Below are 16,995 nucleotides of genomic sequence, written 5' to 3' on the forward strand. Positions count from 1 at the left end.
CGATGATAAGAGAGATGAGGAACTGAAGCCACGAATTATAACAATCCAGAGCGGTGTTTGGAGAACATGGTTGCCCTCAACCTTTTCTTGAGTTTGTTCCATAGCAACTTTCTGTAACAAACAGTATAAGTGATAGTGTCAAGCCACGAGAAGCAGCCAAGAGATGCGAAGTGCTAGTGTAGGGGCCAAGACGAGTGTTCGCTGGGGAGAATGATTTATGGCGCACCCTTTTTTTTTTCTCCTCGGGGGAAACACAACAGCCTTATAGCTAGGCCCGGCTCCGTTCACTTACAAGAAGCCCAAGGCAGATTTCGAGGGACGAGGAACCCTTGCGGATGGCGTCGTTAGCGTACTTCAGCCGCACCTCAGCTGGCCCATTCGGGATGCCTTGTTGGCGCCGTTGGGCTCTCTCGGGGGTGGAGGGGGACAGGCCATGGTTTCTGGTGTTTTGAAGAATTATCCTAATTCCCGAGCCATATAGACATTGCTAAGATGATATTTAAATCTGTTTTTTCGACTTGTTTGTTGTTATCAAGACTTGAGCTATCGTCGGCAGTTACGCGAGTGTAAGTGTCTAGAGCTGGCTGGTGGTTTAGTTTAATTGACAACAAACAAAAACAGGGTCACTACGGTACCACCCTACTTAATACCCCTGCACAACACAAGGCACGAAAGTAAAACAGACAAATGCCGTTAAAGACGGAATGGCTTGTGGAAATTGAACTTCGAAAATCTGGGCAGTGCGACAAGCCACTTGAAGCTACTGCTCCTTAAAATACTTACTGAGGCGTTTCACTAGAAGGAACGGTGTTTCTAGCTCGTTTGCTACATGAAAATGTATTTATTGACGAGTGATAAGGCCTGAGTTGTGGTGAGTAGAAGTGTTTCCCAGTTGAGCATGCTGCGCGAGATTCGGTTCGAGGTGCAGATGCCTGCATGAAGGATTTCGCTAAATAGCCCATGCCGGTGTCGATCACATGGATAAGAACTCCCGACAAGATTCTCACTCTCACTCTACCGGGGCGGTTATGTCTTTTGTCAAACAAGCTAGCTAATCATAACGTGTTCAATAAAAGGTGAGATTTGTCCTCTTTTGGGAGATGTAAGACGGGTGAGGCTTGTCTTATTGGAGAGTTGTGATGGGAAAACAGCTGAATGCGGAGAGTGGAGATGGCACATGGGCTGTGCTTGTTCAGCCGTTGGAGCTAATTTGTGGAGGGGCGGAATGAGGCAAGGTTTACAGGGAGAGTGCGGAATTGGAGGATGGGGGGAGATTGGAGAGGATACGGGGGAGCCACTGGAAGGGCGTATTCAGCAAGATTCAATTAATAATCCAGTCATTTAATCAGTGTTCAGGAGTATAAGGCTGCCTCGCACGATAAAACTAGAAGGTATGTGGCGGGTATGCCGTGAGATATTGGTATCTTCGAGCCAGGAGGGCCGCGGTTCTCCTTGCATCTCAGCCTGTGACACCCGCCTACCCGTGGTCAATCTACAGGGATTCAAGTGAAACAAATCACATCTATTAAGTGCCTTAGAATGATGCTATAGTGTAAAGGACTCATACCGAGTCCACTCATGACAAAACGCCTTCACCCGCCGCCCCGCTTCATATGATCCAAGCCATCCCATGCCCGGATATCTTTTTCGCTTTTAGTTCTCATTCATAGTCATTCATATCATCATCACCCTTAATTTACTGCTCGTTGGGTCCTTTGATCAAAACCTTGATCGCCTCTCCCTCCTTGACCTTCTTGAAAGCCTCCTCGGCCTGCTTGAAGTCGACAACCCCAGTGATGAGCTTCTTGACATCGACCTTGCCGGTAGCGACAAGCTCAACAGCGAGAGGGTAATCACCAGCGCCGTAGCGGAATGAACCACTAGCTGTAGCCTCCTTGATGCAGAATGCCATGATGGGGAAGGTAATGTCGGCCTTGCCCATACCACCCTGCACGTAGCTACCGCCGTTCTTGAGGACGTGGATAGATGCTTGGATTGAGGGCTCGGCACCGCTGGCGTCAATGACAACGTCAGCGCCTTCAGGGAGACCAGCGAGCTCGCAGATGTTCTTGGCGTTCTCCTCGGGTGCAATGCGTTGAGAAGCGTAGACGTGGGTGGAGGCGAAGTCCTTGGCGAAGTCGAGCTTGCTCTGGACAATATCGACACTAACGATCTTGGAGGCTCCGTAGGCCTTTGCGACAGCGGCGCAGAGAAGACCAACGAGTCCAGCGCCCATGACAACGACGGAGTCACCGGGCTTGACGCGGGCCTGCTTGACGATGTGAACAGCGACAGCGAGAGGCTCAATCAGAGCACCCTCCTGCTGCGAAACATTATCAGGAAGCTTGAAGCAGAAATCCGCAGGCGCAGCCCAGTAACCGGTCAAAGTTCCGAGGGACCCGGTGCCCTTCTAATCCAGCCAAGTGCTTCCATTTTGGAATCTTACCAAGTCTCCTTCTGGCATCGTCGGCAGGGATAGCCGGGCTCGAGAGCGACGCGGTCGCCGACCTTGAGGGTCTTGACTTTGGAGCCGACTTCGACGATTGTGCCGGCGGACTCGTGGCCTAGAACCATGGGGTCTTCAACGACGAACTTGCCGATGGAGCCGTGGACCCAGTAGTGCACGTCGGAACCGCAGATGCCGGTGTAGTTGACGGCGACGAGGACATCGTGGGGGCTCGAGAGGGTGGGCTTGGGGCGCTCCTCGAAGGAGACGTCGCCGGGCTTGTTGAGGACGAAGGAGAGGTTCTGGGAGGGGAATGTTATGTTAGTGAGACGTCATGAGGGGCCATGATGGCGGGGTATGATGTGAGGGAGTCGATGAGCTGGGGAAAGACATACGCTGGCCATTGTTGCTATTATTTAGCAGTGAGTAATTGTGATATGGTGAAAGACGAGAGATGAGATGAAGAGGAGGAGAATTGAGTCGCGTGTCGTGGGATGATGAAGTAGGTTCGTCACTCGTAGCTCAAAGTGGGATGTCCTGTCTTATATGGATCACAGTGGAGTTCAACAATACCGTCAATCTATCACCAAAAGCAATTGTAGAAATAGGCTGAACAACAATTCTCTGTACAATAAAAAATTCAGATCATGGCCAAAATCTGCTGATGAGGGCAGCGGCTCATATACCCCAACCTCATCACATGGTCCCTCCCATCAACATAGCTCCCTGTGCTAAATACCCGTAGAGTTGACATGATGGTTACACCCCCACGGTTTTTACCCTCGCCAATCAAGAAGCCATGATATCGAGAGACCCGAGACCACAAGACCGACAAGATTCTCCATATGGGGGGCTGTCATGACGGGAGCGCTTGAGATTCTGGTGCTGAGGATGATGGCACTTTAGCCAGAGCATTTAACCGCGCGAATGGGAGGGGGAGAAGTGGTGGAGTGGGATCCGTCGGTGAGAATTAGACCGGGAAAGCTCCAAGGCTATTTTATAGCTGTGAAGCTAGAGATTCTCTGGATCAGTGGATATTGGCATGGCATTGTTGGGCAATCAGTCAAGAAAGAAGGGTTGTGGTTCTCAGATCATCGACTCAGATCATGATAGCATTCCATGGCGTGGCTACCGGCTCATTCCCGCTGAAGACAACGCAGGCTTCCGGACATGCATCCGGAGCTTGGAGCAGTCACTTTACCATCCCTCTCACCTTCAAAACAATTTATTAGCGCGGCAGGTGTTTGGCATGGTGTTCCGGTGTAATCTGTGTTCCTGCGTCAGCTCTCGATCAGAATTCCGCTGCCGGCGCGGAGCTGCCGCATTAGGAATAGCGTCCGGGTGGTGGATCCGGGCCGGAGCGGGGAGTCTCGGCGATGGGCGATGGGCAAGATTAGCTGGTCAGAATGAAGATGGGAAGCAATATACGAACAAGTTGATGGAGATAAATTCGTTGACTCTTCGACTTCATCTCATTACCTAGCGGGCCCCAGCGGTATTTAAGTGCAAGGTCTCAGTAATCGCAAAACCTGCGATCTGTAATCGTGACATTCTTCTGAAAGACGGCTTGCATGGACGCTGTATCTCTTTACAGTGGCTCAATACTGTACAGCATCACATAGAACAATCGCATATGCTATCCATATCATAAAAATAAAACGTTAATGTTGACCGATCTATTACCACCGCTATCGCGCTATCGTACAACAGTCTCATCTGTTACAAGTATCCTAGTGTCAACCTCTGCTTCTTCTCCATACGCTTAGTTGAGGTTATAGTGCTCCTCCTGGTGGCTGACAGAAGAGTGTCTCTTAGTCGAGCTCTCATGAGGATAGTCGTGCTCAATGATAGGCTCTCCAAGGTGCTCCTTAAGAGCAGAAGGAGGAGCACGGGCAGCGTCAAGAGTAGTGCCGGGAGACTTGTGCATGTCATTTTGGTATGAAGATGTGTTTCTTATTTCATGTTAGTCTTGAACAACATCGCATGTATGAGGAGTGAACTTACGAAGGCTTTGACTGGGATGAGGGAACGCCAGGGACGTTCTCTACCAGCGAGTCGATCCTGTCTCCTGTGCGGACACCCTCGGTCTGCTGGTTCTGGTTGCTTGTTGCATCAAGGGGAGAAATGTGGGAGTTTGAGCCCAACTCTCGCTGGTTGTTCTGGTTGGTGTTGTTGAAGGTGTTGTTGAAAGACTCGGTGTTATGGGAGCTGGTGTTGTATGTCTCTTGGAGAGAACCACTGTTGTGAGACTCTTGGTGAGAGCCAGTGTTACTGTTCTCAGTGTTGGAGGGGACTAGTGTCTCCTTGATCTTGTTCATAAGGTCTGCCATTTTGTTCGAGTATTGAGTGTTAAAAAAAAGTTGTGTTGGAAGTCAAGTGAAGTAAAGCTTTGATGTAGATTGATGGTTCTAATGGCAAGACTTCCATCCGGACACGTCTCTTATATAGTTGTTGCCTTCGCCTCTTACACTAATATCCTCACCACTTCCATCATTCTTCTCTAATCAATCAACGCCATGAAACCCTCTCATTCGACAGCTCGGCTGCTGCGTCATGTCGAAATCGTCATGACGTCGAATGATCGGCAGAGGCTCCATCACCGTGCGATAAGCATATTCTAAACCTAAAATTAGTGCTCCATTCCCTTGGTTTTTGTTCCTGGGGCTATGTTAATGATAACCCGATTCTTCTTCGGGTGACATTGGCCAAGCTTTTTGGTTGTGCTAAAAACCCTGGTTCGGAAGACATCATGCGTGGGGCTAGAAACTTCCGCGGATGCATCGCCAAGACGAGCGACCTTTATGAGGGCAACAAGAGGGATTTGAGGTTGCTTATTACGTAGATGGGATTGTTGTTCCTCGGGAGTGAGAAGCTTATTCGGATGTCGAAGCGTACCACGTAAGCTCAGGTACGGATCATGGATCGAGATGGATGCTCGAACGGGGTGGTTGCACAGTAGAGTCACATGTGATGGCGCAATCATTCAAGGCGACTAATCAGCAATCCCAGTTCAACGGCATCGCTTACATACAATGTCAAGATAATCACCTCTTATACATCATCCAGTATCCAGCTCCCAAAGCAGCAGCCGCTCCAGCCCACGGCATAACAATCATCGCAGCATCAACAATGTTACTCTTAACCTTCTCCTTTACAATTCTCCGTAGTTCCGCTGCCTCATTCACCCAAGGAAACTCCTTCTCCGGCACAGGCTTATCCAGAAACTCACAAATGGACTCCCAGCCTTGGCCCATGCGATACTCGAGTAGTTGTCCCTTGGGCACCATCTCTCGAATAACACGATGATGGCGGTCATACGTTTCTCTGCTATTCTTTCGAGCTTCTTCAACTGTCTCTGCTTGGAAAAGACCTAGCATTTGCTTTCGCGCCGCTGGGCCTGCTCTAGACCCAAGCAGTGGTTCAACAAATTTGATGGAGAACTCGGCGATCGGGTTCCAGAGTTGTTTGAGAACACTCTCGTCAACGCTCTTGAACCAAGGCTCAAAATCCCGAATTACAAGAATGACTTTAGCATCGGGGTACGTCTCAATGAGCCGCGGTGCGTAAATAGACGCTACATCGGTGGTGGCTTCACATTCTCCCCAGATCTCATCCCACTGTTCACGAGTGAAGGGTTTTCCCGTGTATGTCGGAAGATTCGGGAATGAAGCGTCTGTTGCGCGCTCAAGATTCTTCCAGGCTTCTTTGTCATCGAGGATTTTGAGACCGTGGAACACGTCTTTGTAGCCGAGAACAGTGAGGGCTTCGGCCATGGAAGCTGTGCCTGTGCGGGGGAGGCCGAGACAGAGGACTCATGTCTCGTTTTGGCTTGGGAGTTGATGTGTTTGACATTGAGGGATTGGGAGATGTGAGGAGTTTGGTGATGAGAGGTTTGAGTTCTTTGGAATTCAGCTTGAAGATATTGATCTTCAGACCGCAAAATGAGCCACGCCCAAGTGCTTACCACACGTCACGCTAACGCGACAGCGTAGGATTTCACGGTTGAAGGTTCAGGTAGGAAGTTACTATGAAACATGACTTTAATGGTCAGGTCTAATTGGACCTCAGTTCAATTTGATCCAATGGACAGCTTTGGGACTGATTATATGCATTCGTTTGCGGCTGAGAGGCTCATCTCCCTTACACCACCTCCGAGCATCCGGAACGGAATTCCGTTCCACTTCGCTAACATTCATCACATTGAACAAAATCACTTTAAACCTTAGGTAGGTGAGTCACTCAGGAAAGAATTGATTCATGATTTAACATTTGACTTCATTAAAGAACTATTTCCGCTTATGCATAGGTAATCTCAAGAGATCTGGAATATCCATCCATGATCCTCTTCATCCTCCTCTCATTACAGCCAACGGCGTCCTCTGTGGTTCATTTTAGGGTTTCCTCCGGTAGCGAGCTCATATCTCATGTCTACGGCTCAATCATTTCCTCCTCGTCCACCTTTTTCTTGAACCCTTCCACTTTTTTAACTCCGTTGTTTGCACCGTTTTGAGTTTTGGGCTATCTACCTCTTCATTGGCAGAATTATAGCAAAGAACCTTTTCCCTTTACTGGGATTTCATTCACGCCTTCTTCTCGGCGTTGTTGCGTTGAGCGGCAGCTTGTGCGTCAACCTTCTCAGAGTCGTGACGGACGCTGGCTTCGCTGGAATCGGGGGTGAGATACTCGCCGAAAGTGCGCTGCTCAAGATCCATGTCCTTCCACTCGACGCCCTGGTTCTTGCGGGCTTGTCGGCGGAAGTAGACACGCTTGGCGAACTTCCAGGCCTCGATACCGCCGAAGAAGAGACCGGCGGCGATGAAGACGATGGCCCACTCCCAGGTGATGCCCTTGTGCTTGAAGACGGTGTCGCTGATGACGGGGATGTACTGGATGGGGAAGAGGGTGACAAAACCGAGCATGATGGCCCAGAAGAGGAACTGGTTGCGCCAGACATCGTGCATCCACTGGGTGAAGTAGAGCTTGGAGCCAGGCTGCATGCGGAAGAAAGATCGTCGCTTGTCAATCATCTCCCAGGCGAGGAAGAGGGAGAACCAGGTGAGACAAGCAAAGGTGGTAGCACGGGCCTTGAAGACGGTCTCACAACTATCGCTGTAGTTATCGTTACAGTCCTCACCGAGCTCACCATTTCCGAAGGCATACAGACGGAGGACAAAGGCGCTGAGGCAGAGAGCAGCAATCCAAAGGCCGTAGACAACCATGTCGATGATGAACTCGAAGGAGAAGACGCCAGTCTTGAGAGAAATCGGGGGTCGGCGAAGGATACCAGCGACAGCGCGCTCGAAACCGAGACCCATGTCGGGAAGACCAGAAGTCATCATGATGATCCACATGATCTGGACGGGAGCGATAGGGAAGACGGAGAGACCCGTCTTGTCCTTGAAGACGAGACCGACAAGAAGGACGACGGCTTGGGCGACGTTGGTGGCGAGCACGTGGAGGATGAACTTCTGGATGTTGTCGAAGATACGGCGACCTTCCTCGATGGCGGCGACGATGGAGGCGAAGTTGTCGTCGCTGAGAACGATATCGGATGCATCCTTTGCGACGTCGGAACCGGCTTGACCCATGGCAATACCAACATCGGCACGGCGGAGAGAGGGAGAGTCGTTAACACCATCACCAGTCTATTTGGGTTAGTATAAATTGTGAGAACTTGGAGGAGTAGCCACATACCATAGCACAGAACTTGTCTCGGCGGTGCAGAGCTTCAATCATGCGGACCTTGGTCTGAGGAGCACATCGGGCAATAACAAGAGGGAGGAAAGGAAGCTGGTCGACTTCATCGTCGGTAAGACCATCAAAAGTAGTAGCAGTCATGACCATAGTAGCAGCAGTGTCCTCGGCAACGAGATCCATACGGGTAGGCAGGATACCGACCTCAATGGCAATGGCCTTAGCGGTCTCGGGATGATCACCAGTAAGCATGTGGACGGAAATACCAGCCTCGTGACACTCTCGGACAGCGGGAGCAGACTCAGGACGGGGAGGATCATAAAGACCAACAAGACCACGGAAGACGAGATCACACTCAACAGTGGTGCGGTCAATCTCATCACCCTTCTTCATGTCGACGTTGTAGGGCTTAGAAGCAAGAGCGAGGACACGGAGACCCATTCCAGCGAAAGACTCCATGTTACGGAGGATCTGCTCACGGAACTCATCGGTGATGGGGACTTGCTCCTCGTTATCCTCAGGGCAGTATGTAGCACAGGCACCAATGACACGCTCGACAGCACCCTTGGTGAAAGCGAAGAGTTGTCTGGTTCGGTTATCCTTCATGATGACGGACATGCGCTTGACATCAGAGTCGAAGGGAAGCTCGGCGATCTCACTGTACTGGTTGGCGGCGTCGTGGCTGGTAAGGCGGAGACGGTTCCAGTCGAAACGAGAGGCGAGGACCTGAATGGCAATCTCGGTAGGGTCACCGCGGGCGTGCCATTCACCGTTCTTCTCGTTGACGGTGGCAAGGTTGGCGAGAGAAGCGACTTCGAGGAACTTGACGAGAGAGGACTTGGACTGGTTGAGGAGCTCGCTGATGGGAGAAACAGAGCCGCATTCATCACCGCCCTGCTTAAGAGGAAGCTCATGGGGCTGGCTGCGAGACCAGCGCATGTCACCAATGGTAGGGTTGAAAGGCTCAGTGGTGTTCTCGATGAGATAGGTTCCCTTTCCAGGAGTCCAGGCTCCACGGGCAACCATCTTACCTTGGGTGAGAGTACCAGTCTTGTCAGAGCAAATATCGGTAACAGCACCAAGAGCCTCAAGAGACTTGAGGTTACGAACAATAACGTTTCGCTCAACCATGCGCTTGGTACCAGCAGCCATGGTGATAGTCAAGACGACGACCAAACTAGCGGGAATCATAGACAGACCAGTAGCAACGGCGTAGATAATAACCTGTTGGGAAGCATCGAAGTCGTTGGCAGCAAGGACGATAATGGCACAGATGACAGCAGTACCGAAGAGGTAGATTGCCAGACGGGAGAGCTTCTTCTGGAGAGGTGTGCCGACGTTGACACCGAGGAAGCGACCAACAGCGTCGGTGAGGGTGAGAGTGTAGGCTTCGAGATATCGGTGAGGCTTGGCGGAACCATCAGCCTTGCGCTTCACGGGGCGGACCTTGCTGTCCTTCTTTCGGAGGGCAGCAGCGATAGCACCGATTTCGGTGCTGGTGCCGGTAGCGAAGACGATACCCTTGGCACGACCCTTTGTGACGGTGGAAGAGCTGTAGGCGACGTTGATACGGTCGCCGGGTCCGGTGTTGTCTTCGAAGACTTCATCCTCGTTCTTTCGAACGGGGAGAGACTTGCCAGTCAACATGGCCTCATCAGTCTCGAAGTTAACGGCCTCAATAAGTCTGCACCAATTAGTAAAAAGCCCAGTGTAAGTGTCAAGCATGGGTACTCACCGAATATCAGCAGGGATCGTATCTCCGGTCTTGATTTCCACAAGATCACCGGGAACGACCTCAACTGAGGGAACTACCTTGGAGTCTCCATCGCGCACAACACTAGCAGTGGGAGAAGACATGGACCGCAGAGAGTCCATGGTCTTCTCGGCAGAGTACTCCTGGAAGAAACCGACGGTGACATTGAGACCAATAATGAAGGCGACGACACCACCCTCAATCCATGACTTGATACCGAAAGAAACAGCCATGGCAAGAATAAGCACCTTGGCAGACGTCAGTAATCATCAACATAGCGCGGGCAGGGGTGTTCATGTGGTGTGAGCAGGTGGGTTAGGGAAAAAACGACGGGCTGCCTAATCAGGTAATATGCAGTCGGGAGGCGAAAAAAAATAGTTCAGCCATCGAGATATGCTTAAAGCATAAATTTTCGAGTGTGTGGGGGCTAAGAGGGGGGAACTGGACTGGTTTTGAACTCACCAGCGTCATGGCGTTAGCGACCTGAGCGATGATGATCTTGAGAGGCTGAACGCCATCAGCTTCGCCGAGATCATTGTTGCCAAACTTTTCATGTCGTTGTTTGGCCTCGGCCTCGGTAAGACCGCTGAGAGTATCAGTCTTGAGCTCCTCGACAACCTGGTTGAAAGTCAAGGCGTGAGCGGGACGGCTCATGGGCTCGTTGCTCTGACCAGAGACATGGTTGTCGACGGAGTCGTCCTTCTTAGCCATGGTGTAAGTCGAAGCTAGCGGGTCGCCAGCGTAGTTGCTTGTTGTTATATATCTCGACTCGGTACTGGCTTAGAACGTATACATGAGTAAAAGACCCTTAAGCCTATGTCTGGGGATTCCTGTAAGATTATTTGCAGGAAGCCTTTCGTCTGGCGTCGGAGGGTTGTTGGAGATCTAAGTGAAGAGATCCTTGGGGAGAGGAAGAGAGGAACAAGAATTGATCGTGCGGGGAGATGGGGAAGGTCTTATAGACGTCTGTCCCATCTTCGACGACAGAGACAAGAGGCAGAGCAGTCAATGCTTATCTCGCCAGAGTCTTGGCTCAAGTCACTATCTGGGTTGAGAGTTGATTTCACTTCTCCAGCGGACCCCACATCGCCAAGAGCATTACCCAATTTTTCCTTCTCTGCGTTACTGTTTCTCTGTTCCAAAGGCGGGGAGGCATTGGGATTGGGCATTCTGAACAGGTCTTGGCGATGATACGAAACCTTGGTTTGTTGTTGTGTTGTGTTGAGAGTAGTAAGAGACTCTTAGAGTATACGCCCCTGGCCTTGCCCGAGAGTCCACTCCGCCCCGGAGGGGTCCCACTGCTGAGGTTCTCTGGGGTTGATTGGTGAGACGCCCACACAGCGCCGTTCTGTACGGTGGTTCAAGAGGCTGTTCGCCGTCGGCACGTCATTTGGAGACTTTGCAGCACTGGCTACCAAGCATCCTGTGACGCGGCGTGGCGGGCTCGGCATCAATTGGCCTTATGATGAGAGGCTTCTCGGGCTGCATGATGGCCTGTCCACTGGAATCTCTCCCAGTCTCGGTGGGCATCAGGATTTGCAGGCAACGGACAGTACTAGTGTGCCCGTAGAATACCCTTGCAAGAGTCCACAAAATAGCGCTATTGTACAGATATCGTCAGGTCTGTCTGGGATTTGCAATGTCTCAGCCTTGTTTGAAGCCTTGCTCAGTGTCACCTGATGATGTGGAGACTCTTGTAAGGCTTTCAGGGTACCTCTTCAGTGCCGTCACCGATGGTGGATACATTACAGAGTTGAATCAATGGTGTGTGTCATGGGCGAAAAAAAAAAGAGGGGGAGGGGGGTATACTTAGGTAGGTTCTGGGAGCACACTCGTCTAACGTCGGTTCTAGGGGCCATATGCACTGAAAATGCAGTGAACTGAACTTGGTTGCAGTATGTGGTCTGCTTCGGTGGTATTATCTTCTCGACAAGGAAGGATCAGTATTGGCATTTTCTGGGCATACATAATTTCTGCTCGCCAAGTCGTCACGTCATTGGGTCGTGGGCAATCATCACCGTCAACCTGAACTCCGTTTTATTGCTTTGTTCTTCTGGCCTGTTTTTCTATCTGCACGTTGGGTGATGTCGTAGTTGTAAGTCTGTAGGCATCAATCAAGTTCATTTGAGAGGCAAAACTTCACATCTCACCTGCGACAGAAAAGAAACGGGGCCGGGTATGAGCCGATTGTTGTTCTTTCAGCTTGCATTGTTACGGCCCGGGTTTACATCCCAAACATCACGGAGGTCCGAGACTGTCACGGCACGGAGTTATTAATCCACCTTCTGAAGCTGCCCGTTGTGTTACTGGTCAGTCTCGTGACTTGGAACCGTGGAGATCTTGGGGTTCAAGATCAGATCTTGAGATATGTTTGGCTGAGGAGACGGGCTGCTCAACGCGTTACGCAACTTTGCTTAGCTTATCCCTTTTCAGAAAACTCCTTCGCAAATCTTCGCCAAGGATGAGGTGCAGGCACTGCCACCCTTGGCAGAGGACTTGATGGTGTTAGTCACGGACTCTTATCTTTGCCCAGAGTCTGGAGGACGCCTTAGCTAGCCCAAGTACCTTGATGTTTACCGTTTCCAGATAAACAGGGGCTCGAGATGCGTGGTGCTAGTGCACTAACGGTAACGACATCATCTTGGTGACATTTGCCACTGCGCTTATCTCTCAGCTGTCAAGCCAGTATTTACTACGTGACCAGCTTCCACTGCTTCTAGAAGCCATCCCGGCATGCGAGTACATGGTACGTAATCAGTCCTCCACCAGATCAGCCAGGATTCTCCTCCAACGTGACAATAAGCTTAAATCATCGGCATCTTATTGAACTCGGATCCACTAATCTTGGTGCACAATCTCCTTCAGAAATCTCTGCGCTATTCCTTTTAGCCTCATTCCAACAGCGCGTCGAGTGACGAATGAGATGTCCTAGAGTCTGCGCGTTGCATTGCGATTACATACAATTTCTCGAACAGATACAATGCCAATTCTCTACGACTCACGCGCATACATACACTAGCCTCCCTTGTCTCCGTTTACTTACTAATGGATCCATTCGAGGAAGGCCGTAAAATAGACGGTAAAGAACATAGCCGTCGATCACTGCCTCTCGCAGCTCAAAAGAGACGCCGGACGCGGAGACGCTGACGCCTGACTATAGTGAACTACCAAGGCGGGAACGAGAGAAGCGCCGTATGCCGCAGCAAGACGGGGAATTAGGATTCTCTCGATCCACTCTAGACGACACTTTGTCCTCACAGAAACGGGGCGCTTATGCCTAGCACAACCATGCGCGTCTCTAACAGGCCACTGCGAGGCTCCCATGGGAAGAAAATAAACGGGGTCACTCACTCTCCTCCTGCCATTGGATCCGTTGCCTCCGGATGTTGTCTCGGGGCGGACACAGCGGGGCGTCAACCTCCCCACGGAGGTGCCCCGGTCTCCAGATGGGAGCCTCTCTGTGGCGGAGATGTTGTCTTCTTTCTTTTCTCCTGAGAGGGGGGATTTAACCCGGATGTGTCGGTCTCGCAACACTTCGCTGCGGACGTGAGACAATGCGTGGGGGGGTTGCTTTGCTGAGGAATCGCAGCACCATTGACTTCCGTTATGGGGAACAATATACCCGAACTTGTCTATCTCCGTTCGGAAGGAAAAAGTAATTCTGCTGCAGGTCCCAGGACGTGCAGCTTTTTAACTTGCTCACCAACCATTGAGTGGCTTGTATAGTTGCCGTTATTGCCGTATGATACCTAACTGAACACACTGCAGCTGTTATAAGCCTTGATCTATTAATGGGATCATCTTGGGCAGCCATGAACGAACTTCGGCATAAAGATGGTGATGCTCGGTCTTCTTTGTCGCGGGAACGGCGGCCAAAGTGACCAAAAACCTGGGGACCCGGCGCCGGAAGTCTTTGAGCAGGAATTGGCAGGGTCTTCAGGCACGGACATGAACATCGGCCGGGGAGGTTGCGAATGCCTTGATACACGGCAGATGGGTACGCTCGGGCTTCGGCGATCATCTCAACAAATATCGAAGCACCATTCTTGCATTGCGCCTCATCCTCAGAAGCAGTAAGCCGAGCCTCTTTCTTGCGAGCCATTTAGAACCGCGTCTTCAACAACCGTCTCTGTGAAAAAATAAGATTCATTGTTATCAGCCGCAGGGACTTGGGTCTCACTGTGTCTACCCAAGAACTTGGCGATATGGAACTTGGCCGAAAAGCTCTCAAATCCACCGGGTGATATACCATCGTACCATAATTCGAAGGACTTTGTCTTGGCTTTTCAAGAGCCCTGGCATAAGCGCCAGATTTCCCCAGGCTCCCACGATGGCTTGCAAGAACTCTGGGGTGAACCATTCAAGTGATGAGAGCTTCAGCCATGTCGACGCAGCCAAGCCTTCAGGCAATGGGTGCGGTCTAGGCCTCTAGAATTCAAGGCCTCAAGATGTGCGACGCTCTCGAGCCTCTTTTTTTTTTTTTATTCTCCATGGACGATCCTTGTGGGGGTTACAGAGAGTGTTTGGTGACGAAAACTGAGCGGATACAGGTGAGATATTGTTCGGGCCTTTTCGGTTGTTTATCTCGCTGGTGCTGCAGGTTGAGATTTAGATCTAACTGCTACATGTAGGCGGATCTATACTATCTCCCGTATACTGTCTTTATTTATTACGCGTATCGTGGTGAGTTACAAAGTACGAGGCAGATTTTAAGAAACAGCTACAGGGTATGAAGGGTTCAAAGGTTTCCACCCACCATCTTGAACCAGAGATGGATGTCTGAAGCCAAGTCAATACAAAGGCGCCAAGTTGATCACCAAAAAGCTTCTCAACACGTGTAGCCACGATACAAGATGTGCTCACAACCATCCCACGATTCCTCTGTGACAATATTTTGCTGCAAGAGGATCAAAACGTGCATGCTGCAGGAAGAGCAAAAAGGAAAGGGAACACGAGAACAAAACGGCAGCGGAAAAACGGACACACGCCCCCCTTCAGTACAGTTCAGTAATGGAGCGGAACGGTCGGCGGCCCCACAAGCGTCTCATTGCCAAGGCGAGCGGTGTTTGGGTGAGGCAGGGGTATCATGGGGCGGCGGAGTGGGGAGTGGGCTTGGGCGGAGCCACTCGTAGCGAAGAGGTTCACAGAGGAGGACACGTGCCCTCCGCTGAAGGACCCCGGAGCGGAGGGCGTTGCATCAGAGAATTTTGAAGACAGTTTGGTCTGGGGGAGGAGGGAGGAGGAGGGAGGAGGAGGTTGGGACAACTTCAGTTCGTGGGGACATGTCACTCCTGCTTGACATTGTCCATTTCATTACTTAACTCCCCGCGTCGTGCTTCTCGCCAAGTCCATCTTAGAGCGAAGAAGCATTTGACAAGAGCCTTGGCTTGAGACAGGTCGTAATACGACAGCCATCCGCGGACCAAGTAGTCGGTTATAACACAGACAAAAAGCAAAGACAAAGCCGACTGTCCGGTTCACGCCGAAGAAAGTGAGCAGATATTCGAGTCTCGGTTGTAATATCTGTTCATTGCGAAGAGGCGAGATTATTTTGGACTTTGGTTGAACTTGGCGATAGCACGACGTCACCGTCTTACAGCCCGCAACTACATGTCCGAAGACACAGTGGAAGAACGCAGTCAGAATCCTGCTAAGCGATCGATGATGACCTCGGATCACAGAATCATCGACCGGATAGAAGGGACATGCAGGCTTGCAACCAGGGCCTCAATAAACGCTCATTATGACAAGAATGCCAAGAGCGACAAGACTTTTTTTCTGTGGCACACCATGCTTTGCTTGAGTCGATGAGCATCGTTGGAGGCGAAAACGCCCAGGCCGCCAAGGGAAAGCAATCAGACCCAACCAAACGACCCCAAACGAGAGACCGAAGGTTCAAATATTTTCGTGTTAATCCTTGCTCGAGGAAGTGTCAACGTGCAGGATTTCTCGTTCAGCCTGATCGACAGCCACCATCTTGACTCTACTCGCCAATGGCCTTTCGTGAGAGATACAGAATAATACGCACGCGACCATATTCAGAAAAGAGAACATCTCTTGGATGCACGAGGGGGAGATAAAGGGCCCCTCCCCCGCCTGAGGGATCCCTTGGCGCTCAACTCAACCTAACTCTGTCTCCCCAACCGTCGAGTTTAATGCATCCGGGAGGCGGTCCCGGTTGTTGTTACTATTACCTATCGGACAAGGGTGAGCGAGCTAATCTTGACAATTAGAAACTCTGTTTATTAGTTATCGCTGTTAAGCTGAAGTTGGGAAAGCTTGGCGTGAACTTCGCTTGACTAAGTGATGCATGGTTGAGACAATAATGTAGGTTGTGATAACGTTAACGTCGTTAATTAACATAGCTTAGAAACAGTCTCCAAAAACCCAATTCGCCAATCCCCAACACCTTAAACACTCTAGGTCTTGTTAGACCTTGGCCATATGATGAAGACAGCACTTCCAATCACCTCCAGGTCCCTGCCTGAAGACGCTATGACACCAAGCCTCCGTCGCCAACATCTCTCCATTCTGGAGCTTCCACGCAGTGACGCGGTAGTTGAGCGCTGAAGCCATGAGGTCGATCTCTACGAACTCAGGCTCGTCGTGGATCTTGTATGCCGTCCATGGCTCGTAGCCGTCCTCCATGTATTCATCCAGAGAGGGCTCGGTGCGGGGTGAGTACACCTTTTGGTCTGGTTCGCAGAGGACGGCGTCCTTGGTGATGTATTTGCGCATGATCTCTGGCTTTTCGGATGTTAGGGCGCGCCAGAGAAGGGCGGAGGCGTCGAGGGTGCCCTCTTTGTTGCGGTACTTGATTGTTCCCTTCTTTGGTTCGCCCATTTTGATGGTGGTGGTTTAGTGAGAGGTTGTAGTTTGGTGAGAGATTTTGTGATAAGGTGAGTTGGTTGAGATAAGATTCACAGTTGACGAAGACGAAGATGATGAGAGTGAGTGATATGAGGATTCCCCCTCTTGAATTGACGTAGATATTGGTATTTCTTGAATCTGCATCTTCAAAAACCTGGCATCGTCGGATCCCTGCTTATCCTGACGTCACAGCCGCGCAAACCCTCCAAGCAGGATATTCCCGACATCCAAT

At 50.9% G+C, this 16,995-nt stretch overlaps 6 protein-coding genes across 6 annotated transcripts; all 6 read right to left on the reverse strand.

Moving 5' to 3' along the window:
- Nucleotides 1-1,470: 1,470 nt before the first annotated feature.
- FOXG_05699 (L-iditol 2-dehydrogenase) lies at nucleotides 1,471-3,017 on the reverse strand. The gene is made up of 3 exons (XM_018384107.1): nucleotides 2,842-3,017; nucleotides 2,509-2,748; nucleotides 1,471-2,410 (listed from the first exon to the last, which is right to left on the reverse strand). The coding sequence occupies exons 1-3, from the start codon at nucleotides 2,848-2,850 to the stop codon at nucleotides 1,697-1,699; spliced, it is 963 nt and encodes a 320-aa protein (XP_018241148.1). The 5' UTR covers nucleotides 2,851-3,017; the 3' UTR covers nucleotides 1,471-1,696.
- A 1,025-nt stretch (nucleotides 3,018-4,042) lies between these two features.
- FOXG_05700 (uncharacterized protein) lies at nucleotides 4,043-5,071 on the reverse strand. Its single transcript, XM_018384108.1, has 2 exons — nucleotides 4,451-5,071; nucleotides 4,043-4,398 (listed from the first exon to the last, which is right to left on the reverse strand). The coding sequence occupies exons 1-2, from the start codon at nucleotides 4,774-4,776 to the stop codon at nucleotides 4,209-4,211; spliced, it is 516 nt and encodes a 171-aa protein (XP_018241149.1). The 5' UTR covers nucleotides 4,777-5,071; the 3' UTR covers nucleotides 4,043-4,208.
- Nucleotides 5,072-5,408: 337 nt separating this feature from the next.
- Nucleotides 5,409-6,521, reverse strand: FOXG_05701 (uncharacterized protein). Its single transcript, XM_018384109.1, has one exon. It carries the CDS (start codon nucleotides 6,217-6,219, stop codon nucleotides 5,491-5,493), a length of 729 nt encoding a protein of 242 aa, XP_018241150.1. The 5' UTR covers nucleotides 6,220-6,521; the 3' UTR covers nucleotides 5,409-5,490.
- A 155-nt stretch (nucleotides 6,522-6,676) lies between these two features.
- On the reverse strand, nucleotides 6,677-10,864 carry FOXG_05702 (potassium/sodium efflux P-type ATPase, fungal-type). Its single transcript, XM_018384110.1, has 4 exons — nucleotides 10,356-10,864; nucleotides 9,876-10,141; nucleotides 8,141-9,824; nucleotides 6,677-8,091 (listed from the first exon to the last, which is right to left on the reverse strand). The coding sequence occupies exons 1-4, from the start codon at nucleotides 10,602-10,604 to the stop codon at nucleotides 7,027-7,029; spliced, it is 3,264 nt and encodes a 1,087-aa protein (XP_018241151.1). The 5' UTR covers nucleotides 10,605-10,864; the 3' UTR covers nucleotides 6,677-7,026.
- A 1,757-nt stretch (nucleotides 10,865-12,621) lies between these two features.
- FOXG_05703 (uncharacterized protein) lies at nucleotides 12,622-14,235 on the reverse strand. The gene is made up of 3 exons (XM_018384111.1): nucleotides 14,074-14,235; nucleotides 13,716-14,022; nucleotides 12,622-13,468 (listed from the first exon to the last, which is right to left on the reverse strand). Exons 2-3 carry the CDS (start codon nucleotides 13,993-13,995, stop codon nucleotides 12,993-12,995), a joined length of 756 nt encoding a protein of 251 aa, XP_018241152.1. The 5' UTR covers nucleotides 13,996-14,022; nucleotides 14,074-14,235; the 3' UTR covers nucleotides 12,622-12,992.
- Nucleotides 14,236-14,274: 39 nt separating this feature from the next.
- On the reverse strand, nucleotides 14,275-16,986 carry FOXG_05704 (uncharacterized protein). Its single transcript, XM_018384112.1, has one exon. It carries the CDS (start codon nucleotides 16,734-16,736, stop codon nucleotides 16,323-16,325), a length of 414 nt encoding a protein of 137 aa, XP_018241153.1. The 5' UTR covers nucleotides 16,737-16,986; the 3' UTR covers nucleotides 14,275-16,322.
- Nucleotides 16,987-16,995: the final 9 nt, after the last annotated feature.

Source organism: Fusarium oxysporum, chromosome 2 (assembly GCF_000149955.1).
Source record: "Fusarium oxysporum f. sp. lycopersici 4287 chromosome 2, whole genome shotgun sequence".
Classification (NCBI taxonomy): domain Eukaryota; kingdom Fungi; phylum Ascomycota; class Sordariomycetes; order Hypocreales; family Nectriaceae; genus Fusarium; species Fusarium oxysporum.

Excerpts from the sequence above, each read along its gene's own strand:
- FOXG_05699 (XM_018384107.1), bottom strand. Across the intron at positions 2,411-2,508 it reads CCAAAGTCAAGACCCTCAAG|AAGGGCACCGGGTCCCTCGG; the intron begins GTCGGCGACCGC and ends TGGCTGGATTAG.
- FOXG_05700 (XM_018384108.1), bottom strand. The coding sequence starts at position 4,776 with ATGGCAGACCTTATGAACAAGATCAAGGAGACACTAGTCCCCTCCAAC. Across the intron at positions 4,399-4,450 it reads TCATCCCAGTCAAAGCCTTC|AAACACATCTTCATACCAAA; the intron begins GTAAGTTCACTC and ends ACATGAAATAAG.
- FOXG_05701 (XM_018384109.1), bottom strand. The coding sequence starts at position 6,219 with ATGGCCGAAGCCCTCACTGTTCTCGGCTACAAAGACGTGTTCCACGGT.
- FOXG_05702 (XM_018384110.1), bottom strand. The coding sequence starts at position 10,604 with ATGGCTAAGAAGGACGACTCCGTCGACAACCATGTCTCTGGTCAGAGC. Across the intron at positions 10,142-10,355 it reads TCGCTAACGCCATGACGCTG|GTGCTTATTCTTGCCATGGC; the intron begins GTGAGTTCAAAA and ends ACGTCTGCCAAG. Across the intron at positions 9,825-9,875 it reads ACGATCCCTGCTGATATTCG|ACTTATTGAGGCCGTTAACT; the intron begins GTGAGTACCCAT and ends TAATTGGTGCAG.
- FOXG_05703 (XM_018384111.1), bottom strand. The coding sequence starts at position 13,995 with ATGGCTCGCAAGAAAGAGGCTCGGCTTACTGCTTCTGAGGATGAGGCG. Across the intron at positions 13,469-13,715 it reads ATCACCATCTTTATGCCGAA|CAAAGCAACCCCCCCACGCA; the intron begins GTTCGTTCATGG and ends GCGATTCCTCAG.
- FOXG_05704 (XM_018384112.1), bottom strand. The coding sequence starts at position 16,736 with ATGGGCGAACCAAAGAAGGGAACAATCAAGTACCGCAACAAAGAGGGC.